General features: G+C 39.9%; 1 protein-coding gene across 3 annotated transcripts in view; it reads left to right on the top strand.

The window, feature by feature from the left end:
• The window catches only part of LOC149308179 (mediator of RNA polymerase II transcription subunit 27-like), a 105,016-nt gene that overhangs the window by 31,970 nt on the left and 57,884 nt on the right, over nucleotides 1-15,162 (top strand). For all 3 annotated transcript variants that reach the window (XR_016282132.1, XM_089535258.1, XM_089535257.1), the window contains exon 3: nucleotides 8,205-8,335. Coding sequence is in view for 2 of the 3 variants with exons in the window: in XM_089535258.1 (XP_089391384.1) it covers nucleotides 8,205-8,335 (131 nt within the window). In the remaining variant the exon portion in view is untranslated. The remainder of the gene's footprint in view (nucleotides 1-8,204; nucleotides 8,336-15,162) is intronic.

Genomic DNA, 15,162 nt, shown 5'->3' with positions numbered 1-15,162 from the left:
TCTCTGAAAGAGCTGTCAGGGCAGGGTGTGTGAGTGTGTGAAAGGGGTAATTCCCTTCTCAGTCAGATGTTAAACCGTCTCAGCCCCTCCTCCACCTCTGCCTCTTCCTCTGGATTTCTCTAACCATGGAACACGTATTTCCCTTCACTTCTTTCCCTTCTTAATCTGACGTTAAAACCCTCTTTCCCCCTGCTCTGGATCTCTCTGATCACCAAAACCCCATTTCCATCCACTTTCCTTCCCTTCTCAACCTGATATTAAAACTTTGTCCTCCAGCACCAGGGTGTATGGTGTTAGGTGCTTGAGAAAGGTCTTGAGAAGGAGACTGTAATTTCTTTTTGTTTTGTCCTTTACATCCTTTGTTCCATGCCCCTAAGTTTTACCCTCAACTTATCCATGGGTCATGTCAAAATCCATGATTTTGGCCCTAAAACCTGCCCTTGGCTTATAAATGAGGTTGTCTTGTACACAAGTATATATGATACTCTTATACCCACAGTCAGTTCAAACGACTATTCCAAAGAAAATGAAGCCTGCAAGACAAAGGGGTAATATGTCCCAACAAAAGTAGATGCTGTTGTTTTTTCCCACCAGTGGCACTTACAAGCTTGTTTGCTGAAGCTGGTCCACAATTTTGTGGGCAGGCTAAGGTGTAGTAATGGATCACTTTTCCTGACAGAGAATAGAGATTGCAGGTCAAAGATGTGATAGGTGTGTTGATGTGATTTATTATCCTGGTATATTATATGCCTATAGTACATGCAATCAGTTCATTTTCTTGTTATGGTTTGTCCATTAAAAGGGATTAAAGTTGACAGAGCATAGTGTGTTTACTCTGACTCTAATTGTGTTAGACATCTTTATGCATATTGCTGATTTAAGGTTGTCATCTTGATCCACCAGAGATTATTCTCTCAATATTGTGGTTATGACACTCCCAGCGATAATTTAAGGGCACATTGAGATAGGCAGGGGGTTGTGTACGTTTCCTCTGTTATGGTCTCTTACTCTTCCCAATACATAAAGAGAAAGTGACATATTTAGCCTGTTCCATTACACAAAAGTCCATAGAAGCAAAATAGTGTTAAAAACACAAATGACTGTTTTCTGAACTTGCAGCCCTTCTGACTAGTCAAATAAAACTTTGACTGTTTGATTTGCTGGTTTAAAGTTCATTGTTTTCTATAGAATGTCTTGTGTGCAAAGTAAGTTCTGCAGTATACAATACACTAAAGGATTATTACATGAGTTTACTATGCATGTTCCTGTCATCTTAGAGTCAGGTGATATAATTCACCAGTAGGCCTGAACTTTTTCCAGGGCATGAATTGTGTATGCAGAATGTCCGTTTGACCTCACATGTTCCTCGTAGAAAATGTGATTTGTAAACTTTATTAAAAGTGCCACAACAAACAAACTACAGTAATATGACCTGCATCTGAAGTAATTTCCAGAGTAGTTCTGATATTGTATTTCTGTAGTTTGTTTTCAGATAACTAGAACAAATTATTATTGAAGAATCAATAATGGTGGTGATGGAAATGACGTTGTGTCTACAGTAAGTTAAAGAGTAACAGAAAACGTGGCCCAAGGAGGTCACAGGCTTAAATCTGACAAGGAGAAAAGAGGAGGCGAGGGGAATAGGAAGGAGAAGGAAGAGGAGCCAATTAGTTCTTGCTTTGATTCTGCTCAGCCTGGTCCAAATGGTTATCAGTGCTTGCCTTACCCATCACTTCTTCCAGAACTTGCAGACTTGACTCTTCCTCCTCTATGTATGATTCCACTCTGCTTCGCTTCCCTTCTGTCTCACCTTTCTAGTTTGTGAGCCTGAGGACAGGGCAGATGGCTCATCTTCACTAATGTGCCATGTCTACCACCATCAGGAGCATATTGCATTTTTTGATTGATGTGAACTGTTTTGAGAAACAAGTTTTTCTCTATAAAGCAGGCTAAAAGCATGTTTGGTGAGGCACCAAGCACCCTACTTTACAAGAAAAATGGGGTTTTGATGGAGAAGAATTCTCAGTTTTTCTTGCTGCCATGCTCAAATCATGGTACATATCTAGGCCTGTACAGCACAAGGAAAGACATGGGTAGGGTAGAAATTTAGGCTGGTGATGGGGCAGACATGACCTCTTTTGTGCCTGCAGATAGATCAGTCCTTATTTCTCTTACTCGGGATGATAAGACATCTGCAAAACCTCCACATGCTTTCCATAGGACTTTATTTTGGGGAAGGCAGAAAAGAGGTGCGAGTTAGGCTGTGTTGGGTTTTTATGGCAAGATTTTTAAAGAACACACCTCTGCATTTTGTTTTCAAGCACTTTTAAATGAGCTTCTCAGGACAGATATTTCTTTGTTTTAGTATTAGCGAGATGCACTTCCACAACACTGAGAATTCTTCTTCTTGGTAAAGCTCACTTGTATGTTTCCCCCCCCCCCCCCCCAATCATTCAGCCAGAGAACTTGGAGTTAGCATAACTGTGGAACTGTCAAATTTAAAACAAACAAACAAATAAATATACAATCTTATTTAAAAAGCAGCACTGTTCTTGGTTTGTCATATAAGTTTCTGTTAAATATGTTGTCTTAAATACCATGATGTGCTACACTAGCAGCAGAAAGGCTAGCAGGTGTTTAAAATTCCCTGAGGCACAATGTTTTTTAGGAATGTGCTTTAATAAGGTTTCCAAATCTTGGGGAATCAAGTTTTCTGGGGCTGATTTAGAATGACAGCATTCAGGGGCAGCAGATATAAACACATTTTAATCTGAGAGTTCTTCACTGTTCAGCATTTGAAAGCAAAATGGAATCCGTTGTTGACAGTAGTTTGATGGAGGCAACAGCTATGTCTGACATCGTAACTAGAGGAAAGCAGAATGACATGTGAACGAGTTTTTATTTGAAGAATATGGTTAAAGACAAGCCTTGGAATTGTTCCATGTAAGCTTTTCAGTCTTAGCTCCAGTCCCCTATCTGTTTTGAGAACCAGTCTTATAACAGAAAATTTACTTAGTATGGGTGGTGGAAGAAAAGGAGGTGGTCATTGAAGGAGCAGATGCATTAACAAGTGGCAGAGAATAGTTTCTTGCCCTTCAAACAGGGAACTCAAAGCAGCTTCAGTCAGTGGGACTCAGGGTTGATATGAGTGATTATCATATAATCAGAGTTGGAAGAGACCTCAAGGGCAATCCAGTCTAAACTCCTGCCATGCAGGAATATACAGTCAAAACACCCCCAACAGGTAGCTACCCAATTTATGTTTAAATGCCACCAAAGAAGACTTCTCCACGATCTGAGAGAGTGAGTTCCACTGTTGAACAGCTCTTACTGTCAGGAAGTTATTTCTTCCTAATGTTGAGGTGAAATCTCTTTTTGTGTAGTTGAATCCATTGCTCCCTGTCTTCATCTGTAGGGCTAACAGAAAACAAGTTTGCTCCAGCCTCAATAAAACATCCTTTCAACTACTTAGACAGGACTATTGTGTCACCTCTTAACCTTCTCTTCTCCAGGCTAAACATACCCAGCTCCTCAAGTCTCTCCTCATAAGGCATAGTTTCCAGACCTTTCCCCATTTTGATCACCTTTCTCTGGACATGCTCCAGCTTTTCAACATCCTTTTTGAATTGTGGTGCCCAGAACTGGACACAGTTTTTCAGGTGAGGCCTGACCAAAGCAGAATAGAGAGGGGCTATTACTTCCCTCAATTTAGACACTATACTTTTATTTGATGCAGCCTAGAATGATACTGGCTTTTTTAGCTGTGCATCACACTGTTGACACATGTTCAACTTGTGGTCTACTAGGTCTGTTAGATCCCTTGCACATGTGCTCTTGTCAACCCAAGCATTCTCCATCCTATATTTATACATTTCGTTTTTTTGTACCTTACATTTCTCCATGATGAAATTAATTCTGTTGGTATTGGCCCAGTTTTCTAATCTATTAAGGGGAACGCATCTGGAACGGAATGGGAACTTGCGGCATCGGCGTTCTCCTGTGCGGTAAAATGCCGCCTTCCGTTCCCATTCCACCCCCTTTTGTAATGCGCCAGGCCCGTTCCAGGGGCCTGTGCAATAAACTATATAATCTGAAGGCTCATTGCCACTTGTTTAATGATCTAAACTAGCTCATGGTCTCTGGACTCCATTTGTCAGTTGATCATGTACCATGTATTGGCAGTTCAGGCATTGTGCCAAAACATGATTATGTTTCCTTAACCATAGTTTGATGTGATGGCTGAACTGAGCTATTGACACCTCCTGAATAAGCATGATTTCTCCATCTTGGGGAAGTGGCCATGTGTCATGAAATGGCTATCATGGAGATTCTTTGGTTGGAAGGTAACAGCATTTGGTGCAGTCATGCTGACCACATGCCCACTCTAGCAGTCCTTGGATAAAGCTGGTTCTTCAGCTTAGTATTGGTTATGACTAGACATTCATGTCTTTATTAATGTTTTGGTTCCTTTTTAGATCTCTCTCTCTCTCTCTCTGGCTTCAAGTCACCTGTTGATTTGTGGCAGCCCCATGAATTTCATAAGGATTTCTTTGGTAAGGAATACTCAGAGGTGATTTTGCCAGTTCTTTCCTCTGAAATATTGCCCACAGCACCTGGCATTTGTTAGAGGTTTCCTTCCAAGTACTAACCACAGCTGACCCTGTTAGCTTTCAAGATTAGATAGGTCTTTGGGTTATTTAGGGAAGGGAAGGAAGACCTATAGGGCAGGGAAAAGTTTTCAACTGAAAAGAATGAGATCTGTTCTGTGAAATACAGTGCATGGTGCTTAAATAATGTATGAATCACGTTGGACAGGAGCTGCCTGTCAGTTTTATTAACTTTGACCTTTTCTCCCATTATAAAGATGGTTTGGTAAATATTTAATGGGCCCTTATAGATCCTGACAGTTGGATCTCTGTTCCTGGAAGCAAAAGTGGGTGGGCAGAAGAAATGACTATCTGTATTACATTTGATTAACAGAAGTAGATTAATCAGGAGGAGCTGGCCTCTGAGGACAAAAATGTGCGTGCGCTTTCTCTCTCTCTCTCTCTCTCTCAATAATCATGGATCCCTGTGTTGTTAGAAATGCCCTCCAAAAAAGAAACCCTTCTGGGATGATTCAACATGGGAATCCCTTTCTGAATGTCTTAGCTCAGACTTCAGCTCTGATTAGCACCAATGCCTGTGTCCTTTCCATTGTGCAGGATGTGTCTAAATTGGGCAAAGTTGCCCCAGTGCCACCAGTTGGTATATAACAAGCCTCCTCTTCCCAAGTGGTGTCAGCAAGGTCTAAACTTCTGAGCTTGCACCGATCTTAATAAGATGCCGAGAAGAAAATTGAAGGGAACGGAAGGTGCCTCCGCTCCAAAGTGGACTCTCCTGCCAAGTCCATGGTGCTTTTTATTCTATAAAAGGTACACATATTGCTCTCATTGCAAATTCTAGGAGTGGAGATCGAAAGCAGGAGTGCCTGACATTTTGAAACATTGTCTTTCAAACTTGTACTGTCCCTTGCGTTCATTGATTTCCCATTTAAGGAATCTGTGGGATAAAAACAAATTTGAACAAAATTCATTGGCCTAAGATGAGGGTGTTAGAGTGAAATGATACCCCACCCTCTCTCTAGCACAGAGTAGCTCTGCTTTTATTAAGAATGCTATGCATCTTCGTATTGCTGTCTGGATCACATGATAAATTGACCAAGTAAATCAGAAAGGGTTTTTTATAATATTTTTATTCAATATACAACTGTGTATACATAAAATAACACTTTAAAAAAATTCAGAAGAACATAAAAAACAAAAAACAACACCAGACCAATCATAAAATACACACACCAAAGAAAACAAACAACCCCCCCTGCAAAAAAACAAAGCTCCACATACTATAATGACTTCTTTCCCTTAACTGAAGATCATAGCCCACAATTGCTATACACTCATCCCTCCACATTTGCGGCTTTGACTTTTGCGGCTTTGATTATTCACGGATTTTATTAATATGTTGTCTCTAGGAATATCTAGGTCCTCCAGCACAACTCTGTGGTCAACTTTAACCAAAAGTCGCTTAAAAATTTGGCCTTTAATATTTACTCTCCTTTTTTCCCCTTCTCTTACAACACTTTTGAGAACCTCCAACATCAGTAAAATAACAGAGGTGATAAAAGGCCACCCTGGCTGCATCTGGACTGCCTCAATGCTATGAAATTCTGGGAATTGTAGTTTCTTGGGGCACCAGAGCACAGCTCAGAAGTCCTATAAGCATCATTCGTTCTCCAAACCCCTTGCATAATGTTCTATATAAAATTAACCATATAACAAATAATGTCACTTGGTATAATTATTTAATTTCACTTTTCCAAATAACATTTGTTGTTGTAAATGTGCACCCTGAAAGTTACACTTTATTTTTTTGTGCTGTACAAAGTGTTCTGAAACTTGATCAATCACTTGATTCTTCTCTGGATTGGTCAAATTCCAAGCCCTAATATTTCTCAGTGATTAAGTTTGGTAGATGGGGAAATTACATTGGTTTGCACAGGATGGAGAAGTGACTTCTGATTGGCACAGTTGCCATAGATTTGGGCATCTGGAGACAAGGGTTGGAATCCCGTTCAGCCATAGAAACCTACTGGGTGTCTTTGGGCAAATCATGCTTTCTCAGCCTCAGGCAGGCAAAAGCAAATCACATCTGAACAAATTCTGCCAAAGAAGACTCTTAGGGTTGCAGTAAATCAGAAGTGACTTGAAGGCACACAACAACAACAACCAAACTGGGACTAGAAGATCTTTTATAAGACATCCATATCCACTTAGTAATTTGCTCTGAACAATACACTTTTTTGCCTATTGGCACACGAAATACTTACTGAAATGAAGTTGGCTGCATTCATAGTATTATGGCAAGTGAGGCACAGCGCATTTTCCTTGATTAGTTTGTTCCCTTTGCTTATGGAGAACACAGTCACTTCCTGTAATTGAAAACGCATTGCCTCAATATGGCCCAGTGAGGACTAGGCATGCTCAGTGCTTGAATCCCTAAATCTTGGATGGCAGTTGGCAATGAAAAACAAAAAATAGAAGGGGAAAAGTGAATTGCCCTGTTTTGAGTCCCGAACAACTTATGCCACCCTCAAAGGAGGCCTCACTAGCTGGCCAGGACTAGAGACATATTCTTCTTAGGGTCTGTTAGGGTGAAGGAATTGTGATGCAAGTCCCACTTGTAATTCAGCATTTTCAAAGTTACAAAAATTGCAGAACTTGTCTTTCTAAGTACAATAACATCCAAAATCTAATTCTTTGTCTAACAAAGGACAGAGACAACCTGGATCCCAGAGGAAGTATCTTTTTGTGTTGCTAATGGAGTTTAAATTTTACTTCCTAAACACTTTGTCTCTCAGAACCCAAATGGCCAGAAGGAGGGCTGAGGACATGTTGACAAAATGTAGGCCTGTGACTCTAACATTGTCATATTTTTTCTTTCTCTTGTATGATCTTTAGTGCTTTTGCCTGATGAACAAGCCAAAACCTTGCAACATTGGTTGGCCTAATAAAGGCATTGTTGACTTTTGGATGTTGTTGTACTTTGCTGTATGGCCAACACAGTTACCACTGAATATGTGTTTCTAAGGTGTCTTAGTTTCACCTTTTTAAGCCCCCCATTAATTTTTTGCAGTAGAGGGCATGCCACTGTGTGCGCCTGAGGCAATGCACAATGATTCTGGTATTTCTACTATGAAACCTCTCTGTGTCTTTCTGCTGCTAGCTTTGGGTTCACTAAGAATAAGAGCAAAACTGACCTTCACAGGTTTCTTGTAAAACCCCATACTGTTTCTTGATATTTCGATGGGTATTAGCAAAATGCCAAATTGCCATCTCCCTAAGTTGATAGGTAATATCACAGGCTAGGTTACACTTCTTGTGAAAGTGCTGTAGTTCCAGACAAGTGTAGGAATATTTGCCAGAAGCCCATAAAATGCCACGTGGTAAATGTTGATCCGTTTTTCTCCGACAGGATACTTTACCGGGGAAATACTTTGCCCAGAGCTTTTGTTAAAAGGCGCATTTTTGTTCTAGCTTCAGCTCATGTTGTGACATGTTCAAAGGTCAGACCCAAGTGTTGTGGTGACATAAAAAGAGAAACTTTTTTGAGGCTGACCTTTTAAACTGATTCTGTACCTTTTCTCCACGTCTTCCCATTTCTAGCTGCAATACCATGCAGGGCTGGCATCTGGTCTTCTGAATCAGCAGTCTTTGAAACGATCTGCCAACCAGATGGGGGTATCTGCCAAACGAAGGCCAAAGGCCCAGCCTACCACTCTGGTGCTGCCACCTCAGTAAGTAGAAGGAGAGCAAGTGTGTGTGAATGAGCAAGAAGAGAGAGAATGGGAAACTGATTATGCTTAGTGTTGGGGAGGTTAAGCATTGCAATACAATATCATCCTGGGATCTTCCCTGTGTGTACTAAACTATGCGGTGGGAACTTTCAAAACCACTGAATGAAGAAGATCTGTGAGCTTCTCTCTGCTTATATCAAGATGTTGATCCTTTGGGAGACTTCCCAGTGAAGGGCTTTATGCATATTCCATTTGAATGTGTAAGAGTTGCTTCTTTCCCGCATTGTCCCAGGATGTCTGTTTCCCCCAAGAAGGCAAAGGTAGTGGGAGATGGATTTGGCCATTTCAGTCCTTATCAGAATATAAATCTTGCTTGAAGAATGAGCTTTTCTGGTAGTGGGGAGGGGCTTCTCAACAGGAATTACACAGAGAATATAATTTTCCTGTAGAAGATGCTGGGATTTGTAGGCTTAGTTCAGTAATCCACAGAGAAGAATTCTCAACCAGGGCTGGGTTACTGGTCGCTATCTGAATTTTATCCTACTTGCTGATCAGATGACAAGATCTGGATCTAAGGCCTGTTACAGACAGCCAAAATAAAGCTGCTTCAAGTCAGAGTGGAGGTATGGTGTTTCAATGATGCATGCATCCTAAGAGTCCCGAAGTCGCACCAAAGCCATGCTCCAGTCCTTAGGGCTGGAGCGTGGCTTTGGTGCGACTTCTGGACTCTTAGGATGCATGCATCATTGAAACACCATACCTCCACTCTGACTCAAAGCAGCTTTATTTTGGCTGTCTGTAACAGGCCTTAATTCCTCCTAAACCCTTTCAGCAGTCCACCTATTCACAATATGTTAATGTTATACTAGAATTGGGACTTTTAGCAGGAAACAAGCTATTATAATGATGTTTAGTAATGGTATGAGTACTAGTAGTCAGCAATTCAGGTTGTCTGGTTCTGTTGCCAAGTTCATTTTTTAAAAACTCATAAAAGTACATAACAAAGCTTATAAATTAATAAACTACTAAAATATTTAGTGACATATATAGGGAAATTATCACAATAAGAAATGGAGCATAAGACATTAGTGTGGGGCTTTGAACACCCTTCTCTCAGAAGTACAGTTTTTCATGAGCCAGATTCATTGAGGTATAAACTGTGTGCTGCTGAGTACCTGATTTTTGGTGTAATCAGCAAACTCCGAGTGTACATAGCTCTGTGTCAGAGAACCCCTAGGAATTCAAAGATTTTGGGACAATGACAGAAAGAAATGACTGTCACCTACCCTTTTTGATGCTTCATGAAACATATGATGCATGTGAGTTTTTGAATGTATCTATACATTCATTGTATAGATTTAATGTATTGGTTCATGGAGAATGGAGCTATCAGTTGCTAATCACAGTAGAGAGAAATAGTTTCTCCAGTACCAGAGGTTGTGGTTTTCTGTAGACCACTATCTGGAGGGCATGGGTGTGCGGTTGTGGTTTTACATATATTGCATCTGAGCTTCCCAGAGGCCTCTGGTGTGCCACAGTGCGGGGAGAATGGACAATGGAATCATACCATCTCAGATTTGGAAGGGGCTGCAAGGGTCATCTAGTCCACCATCCTGCCATGCATGATTAAACAACTAAAGCACTTCTGAAAGATGGTCATCTGGCCTCTGTCTAAAGACCATCAAAGAAGGAGAGTCCATAACTCTGTGATACGTATTTGGTGAGCAGAGCTCTTCTACGTTCTTAAATTCTTAGGAATGTTACTGAGCTGTAGTAAAAGCCAGCCACTTGCTGAGATTGAGAAAAGAGTGTTTTGATGGCCTAGAATCATAGAATCATAGAGTTGGAAGAGACCACAAGGGCCATCCAGTCCAACCCCCTGCAATGCAGGAACTCTCAGTCAAAGCATCCCTGACAGATGGCCATCCAGCCTCTGTTTAAAGATCTCTAAGGAAGGAGACTACCACCCTCCGAGGAAGTGTGTTCCACTGTCAAACAGCCCTTACTGTCAGGCAGTCCCTCTTAATGTTGAGGTGGAATCTCTGTTACTGCAGTTTGCATCCATTGTTCCTGGTCCTGTTCTCTGGGGCAGCAGAAAACAAGCTTGCTCCCTCCTCAATATGGCATCCCTTCAAGTATTAAAACAGGGCTATCATATCACCTCTTAACCTTCTCTTCTCCAGACTGAGAAGTAGTAACGAACTATTGGAAAAAGAAAATAGGAAAAGAAATAAATGTGGAACATGGTAGTGATTAGAATGAAAAAGTAAGAGAAAGTGAAAGAAAGAATACCAACAATAAAAGAAGAAAAAGGAGTTTATAAAAAGGAAAATAGGGAAAGATATAAGGAGAATCCAAAAAGAAGAAGAATGGGTGATAAGAAGACAAATTTTCCACACTAAGGAAGGAAAATAAAAGAATCAATGGAGGTTTAGAAGTGTAAGAACAAAAACAAAAACGTGTATAATAAGAAAATTATGTATCTTTTGCACTTTTAAGAAGCAAAAAATTAGCTGCCACTGCCGTAGAATGGAAATCTTAAGTTTACTTATTGTATATGTATAAACCGAAACCAAGATGTAAAATATGATTGTACAAGCATATTTATTTTAAATTTTGAAATACAGTTAAAAGAAAGAAATTGACAGTATACTAAAACAGGTTGCTTGATAATCATGGGAGATTGGAATGCCAAAGTAGGTAGCAGAATAAGCTCAAAGACAGTAGGAATATTTCGTTCTGAGAATTCTAGAGGCTCAACTTGACATGGCATTCTCGGTTTTCCCATACACAATCTGCTTCGAGTTCTTCCTAACATTACGCTAGGCAGACTTCAGGACCTCTTGTTTTGAAGCAGTTGACCTTTAGTTTGGGGACTTTGAAATGGGATAAAAGCTCTGATCTGCTTGCCATATATCGAGGGGCAAGAGTCTTGGGGTGAGTTTAGAAGAGATGCTGATGGGAAGAGGGTTCAGTGAGCAACTTGTTCTCTGGCTTCTTAGCTGCAGACGCTTGGAGATTGAGGGATTACTTTTAGTGGGAATTTTGTAGCACTTTGGGCTGAAAAGTAGATTCAAAGGCTCAGATAACATTGTTAGTGGTTTCACTCTGTCTCTCCAGTTTGCTCATTATTCTCTATCAGGCTGACAAGAAAAATGGAACAATCGCCAAAATTAAATAATTGCTCAGAAATGAGGATGAGCTGCTCATCTCTTTGGACTGTCCTTTTCTGAGAAAATGGATTTTTCAATTAGACAGAATTCACCTATTCGACAACTTGATTTATTGACTGGTCATAAATACATTTTTGGAAAAGGGCCTGGCAAAAGAGATAGAACAGAAACTTTTTTTTAATAATTTAAGTATTTACCTTAATGCTTATGTTTCACTATTTCCTGTGTTGCTTTGGATGATAAATCTCTCAAGCTCAGTTCCACTTGGCTTAGCACTCTTGCACTTTCAAGTTCCTTTTGAATTCTGCGTGGGATTGCAGTGTTTTAATCCGTATAAAAATGTGTACAACTTTTAATGCATGGTTTTTAACAGGATTTTATGCACTTATGTGTGTATACATTTTGTGTGCATAATTTGTATCCATTCAAGAGTGTGCAGTGTTGCATGCACTTTTGTAAGTGTATGTCTAAAAAGATGTTCCAATGAATAAAGTATTTTTGCATGCATTTTAAAATGAAAAGATATTTATGAACATTAACTGCAGAGTAGATTTTTGCTAACAGAACAGCATAGTGCAGTGATGGCAAACCTATGGCACGTTTGCCAGAGGTGGCACTCAGAGCCCTCTCTGTGGGCACATGTGCCATCGCCCCGGCACAGAGTTTGCCAGAGTTTGTTACGAGAAAGCCAGAGGGACATGGCACTTTGCAATAAATAAGTGGGTTTTGGGTTGCAGTTTGGGCACTCAGCCCCAAAAAGGTTCACCATCACTGGCATAGTGGTTCATATTTTGTGACCAGTGACCTGATCCTTTATTCTGCTGAACTCCACAAGTAGATGCAGCAGTACCCACACCATTCACAACTTGACAACAAGCAGCTCTTGTATTCAGGGGCAGCTAGATGGCCGAAATCTTTCCCAGTGGGGCACCACATTTGGAAACGCCATTCATTACTTACTATGGCTTTTAATAATGCACTGTTGAGCACATAAAGATTAGTTTTTATACAGCCAGGCATGCAGGCTGTCAGTACTGACTGATCTTTGAATCTCCCATGTGGTCTTTGGGAGCTTTTCCCTGCTTTCCTGCTTTCCTCTACATCTAGTATCCTTAACTTAAAACGTCCAGAGTTAAAAACTTTAAATGCTCTGCCTCTTAGCTTTGGAGGTGGGTTTAGTTTCTAAATTTTGTTTAGGCTACAGAATAACAAGACCTAGCAAACTAAAGTAAAATAAAGTAAGCGTCTGAAGCTAATATTTTTTAAAAATCAAACTGATGTGCTTTAATATCTACAATTAATCAACTTTTTCTGCTGAAAACAGATCATTGAAAGTATTCCTGAAAAACGTGCTTCAGAATTTCATTTTGTATGGCTTGTTTTCCAGATGGTTTTAGAATTGGGTTATTATCTATCTTTTTTACAGCTGTACACTCTTGAAAGTGTACTGTAATTGAGATATTGGAGTCCTAGATGTGGAAGCGCACTGTGCTGTAACATTTGTTGTTCTACAGGTAGTTGATGGTTTAGTATTTAGCAAATCAAGGGCTCCTATTAAAACTTTCCCAGAGTGAAAGAAGCTAAAAATGAACTTCCATTCTTCCAAATTTCCTTAGTGTTATGCATAGACTGTTCTCCACACACCCACACCATACTGGCAAATGCTGCATTAACTAACAATATTCATTAAATACCGCAGAGATGATATGCAATAAAGAAATAATCCATAGACCTGAGTTTGTGCTTCTCCCTAGAAGAGTTAATATAATTAAAGATTAAAATACTGTGTGCACTCTCAACATGGAGATACCTTTTTGTACATGATGGGAATTGCATTAATAAGGAAGAGATCATTTTCCAATAACTTGCAGTATGAAAGACTCACCCAATATCCCTCACTCATGGTGACTTTATCATACCATTCCTTTAGTATTACTTTTTCAAGGTACTAAATTAGCAAGTGTAAAAACCCTCTCAATTCCACAAAATTGATGTCTGTCTCCTGCATTCAGTTTCCTGCCTTAGTTAAGAGAGTATGAGTGGCTTTTTCTGGTAGCTGCAGCTGCTGTTTTCAGATATGCATTTGTTTTCATACCTGAAAATCTTTCTTACATCACCCTATCCTTCTTTACAAATTGCATTTGTTTTATGTTCTCTGATATTCATGGAATCCTAGAGTTGACCTGATTAAAGGTCCTAAGCTATCCAGCCCAACCCTATTTTGCCATGAAGGAATACACAGTCAAAGCACTTTCAGCAAATAGCCATTCATTCTCTGCTTGAAAACTTCCAAAGAAGGAGACTCCATCACTCTCTGAGGCAACGTGTTCCACTGTCAAACAGCTCTCACTGTCGGGAACTTCTTTTTGAAGTTGAAGTGGAATCTCTTTTCCTGTAGTTTGAATCCATTGCTTGGGCGCACGCAATCATGGCAACCGCGCACCAATAGTAGGGCTGGGCACCTGCAGATGCCCAGCCCTACAGAACCCTAATTTCGGCCCCAGGCTGGCGCAAAGCACCAGTCTCTACTGGGCCAATGTTGACTGATGCTCAGCTTGTGGTCCACGAAGACTCCTGGATGCCTTTTGCATGCATTGTTGTCAAGCCAGGTGTCTCCCATTTCATTTCATTTATCTGCATAAGTGCATTTGTCTCTATTGAAATTAATTTTGCTAGTTTTGGCCCAGCTTTCTAATCTATAAAAGGTCATTTAATTTGTGTCATCTGCAAATGTAATAAGCGTGCCCTCTATTCCATTATCCAAGTCATTGATAAAACTTTTGAATTGCACCGGGCCCAGGACAGAACTTGTGGCCATATTAGTTTGGCTAGCACTAACCACTGCCTGAATCCTAACTTTCCCAAGCCTTTTCTTGTTCTTAGCAAAATGTGCAGGAACAACAAATGAGCTCACTGAATCATGTCTGCATGATTTATCACAATTTGACACCGCCTGCGGGAAGTCAAGTTTGCTGTGTTTTCGCAGTTGTCCCTTTAGCTCACTTGCTGCCACTTAACACAGCCATTGTGTAGCTTCTTTTCCATATGTGTGTGTTCAACACTTTATCATCAGTCCACTATGCAAACCCTCTTTGCCTATACAGGTTTTTCTAGTCTGTTAGATTTGACTGATTTTTATTTAGACTGTAATTGCTCTCCTTACAAAGATTGCAACATGTGGGTTTCACAGAAATTAAAAGAAAATCTTTTCATTGTTACAGAATAATACTATCCTTCTGGTTATTCAGATTTCACTTTTATACTTCTATTCACATATTGTGCTGCTACATATTTACTTACAAAGCTATTTTATTTGTTTGTTTGTTTTGCACATGTTTTTATTTTATTACTGAACATATGCTAATTCAAATCTCAAACCATCTTTCCATAAACAATAACTTACCATCACCTAACTAAAGTAAACATAATAATAATAATAATAATAATAATAATAATAGTGTTTATAACAATAATATGGCTTTAGGGATCTGTAGTAGACCTCCACAATGACACCACTGTTGTTTCTCTCCCCCTGAATTTTTATTCAGATGTTCTCAATTTGGCATCTAGGATTTAAGTCATGGATCTCTTCAGAGGTGTAATCATTCTTGACATATAATGCTACTCCTACTACTCTCTAATTTGGGCTGTTTC

Source organism: Sceloporus occidentalis, unplaced genomic scaffold (assembly GCF_023333645.1).
Source record: "Sceloporus occidentalis isolate IW3139 unplaced genomic scaffold, rSceOcc1.0.p SCAF_8, whole genome shotgun sequence".
NCBI lineage: Eukaryota > Metazoa > Chordata > Lepidosauria > Squamata > Phrynosomatidae > Sceloporus > Sceloporus occidentalis.
The sequence above is the reverse complement of the archived record's forward strand: the minus strand, read 5'-3'. Positions and strand labels throughout refer to the sequence as shown.